Source organism: Austrofundulus limnaeus, unplaced genomic scaffold (genome assembly GCF_001266775.1).
Source record: "Austrofundulus limnaeus strain Quisiro unplaced genomic scaffold, Austrofundulus_limnaeus-1.0 Scaffold422, whole genome shotgun sequence".
Taxonomy (NCBI): Eukaryota; Metazoa; Chordata; class Actinopteri; order Cyprinodontiformes; family Rivulidae; genus Austrofundulus; species Austrofundulus limnaeus.
The window spans coordinates 324,509-325,742 of NW_013952824.1; the positions used below are offsets into that span (position 1 = coordinate 324,509).

The 1,234-nt window shown below is 49.8% G+C and overlaps 1 protein-coding gene across 1 annotated transcript in view; it reads right to left on the reverse strand.

Moving 5' to 3' along the window:
- Positions 1-1,234, reverse strand: part of osgn1 (oxidative stress induced growth inhibitor 1) — a 14,459-nt gene that overhangs the window by 1,875 nt on the left and 11,350 nt on the right. Inside the window, exons 6-7 of the mRNA XM_014024432.1 lie at positions 885-1,075; positions 471-808 (exon numbers count right to left, since the gene is read on the reverse strand). Of these exons, the coding sequence (XP_013879886.1) occupies positions 471-808; positions 885-1,075 (529 nt within the window). The remainder of the gene's footprint in view (positions 1-470; positions 809-884; positions 1,076-1,234) is intronic.

Genomic DNA, 1,234 nt, shown 5'->3' on the forward strand with positions numbered 1-1,234 from the left:
GGTAATTTAGTTTGTAAGTTCATTTAGTTTTTTTATTTATTTTATTTTATCACCTTGAAACTTTCTACTATATTATTAAGGCAACCTAAAATAACTGGTATTCCACCTACATACCAGCAAAAAGCAAATTAGTAAGAGAAGTAGAGACTTCAAAAAGTCCATTTTAATTTTGTCAAACAGGCCGGCTTGAATACTCTGAGACACTAATAGATTGAGTTTTATTATTATCTGATTGTAGCACAAACAATATAATTAAACCACCAAGGACCAGGAATTGTCTAAATACCACCGTGTTACAGAAACAAAAAAGTGGCTGGTAAAAAGTTTGAGTGGCCAGAAAAAAAAAACGTTTTCTACCAGCCACTGTGGCTGGTGGGGAAAATTTTTAATTTCCACCCCTGATAAAAGTATCAAAGTAAGTATTTATCAGGAAGTATTGAGTACTTGTACTAGTACCAGTCTGTCCTCACCTTGTGGTACTCGGGGTAGAGGAGTTTGGGCAGCTGGTTGAAGATGAGGTCCGGGTCTGTGACCGAGCGCCTGAAGGCGTGGTACACGGGCGCGTTGAGGTGGCGAGCGGCCAGCACGGCGTCGGCCGCCGTTAGCCCCGCCCCCACCACCAGCACCGGGTCCGAGGACGGGTCCAGCTCGCCGCGGGAGATGGCCGCCTCCAGCTCCCAGAAGGAGTGGCAGACGAACGGCAGCGCCTCGCCCTCCACACCCAGCCTGGCGGGGATGTCGTGCGTGCCCGTCGCCAGAACCACGCTGTGGGCCAGCAGCGAGAACGGAACCTCCTCCGGAACCGGATCTAGAACCAGATCGTCARCTTAGTCATCTCTAAATAAACCGTTAACTTGAAGGCGGTGCAGCGACTCTGGCCGTACCTCCCGGAACCTCGGCCTCCCTCCTCTGCAGTCCCACCACTCTCCAGCAGGGCGTCGACCCAGACTCCTCCCTGCTCACCGAGGTGACGGTGGTCCCGCAGGCGAAGTTCTGCCCCAGAGACATCTGGGACACGTAGTGCTGGTAGTAGGAGGCGATCTCTGCGGGCGTGGCGCGGTCGTTCCTCACGTTCCTGCAACAGAAGAACAGTTTTAACCAAACGCACAGTGCTGGCCACAGTTCCCCTAAAGCACTAAAGCACTAATGGAAGAACTAACTTCCTGATTCCAGTGTTGTACAAAGTACCACAAAGTGATACTTGAGTAAAAGTACAAGTATCTTACCAAAAAAT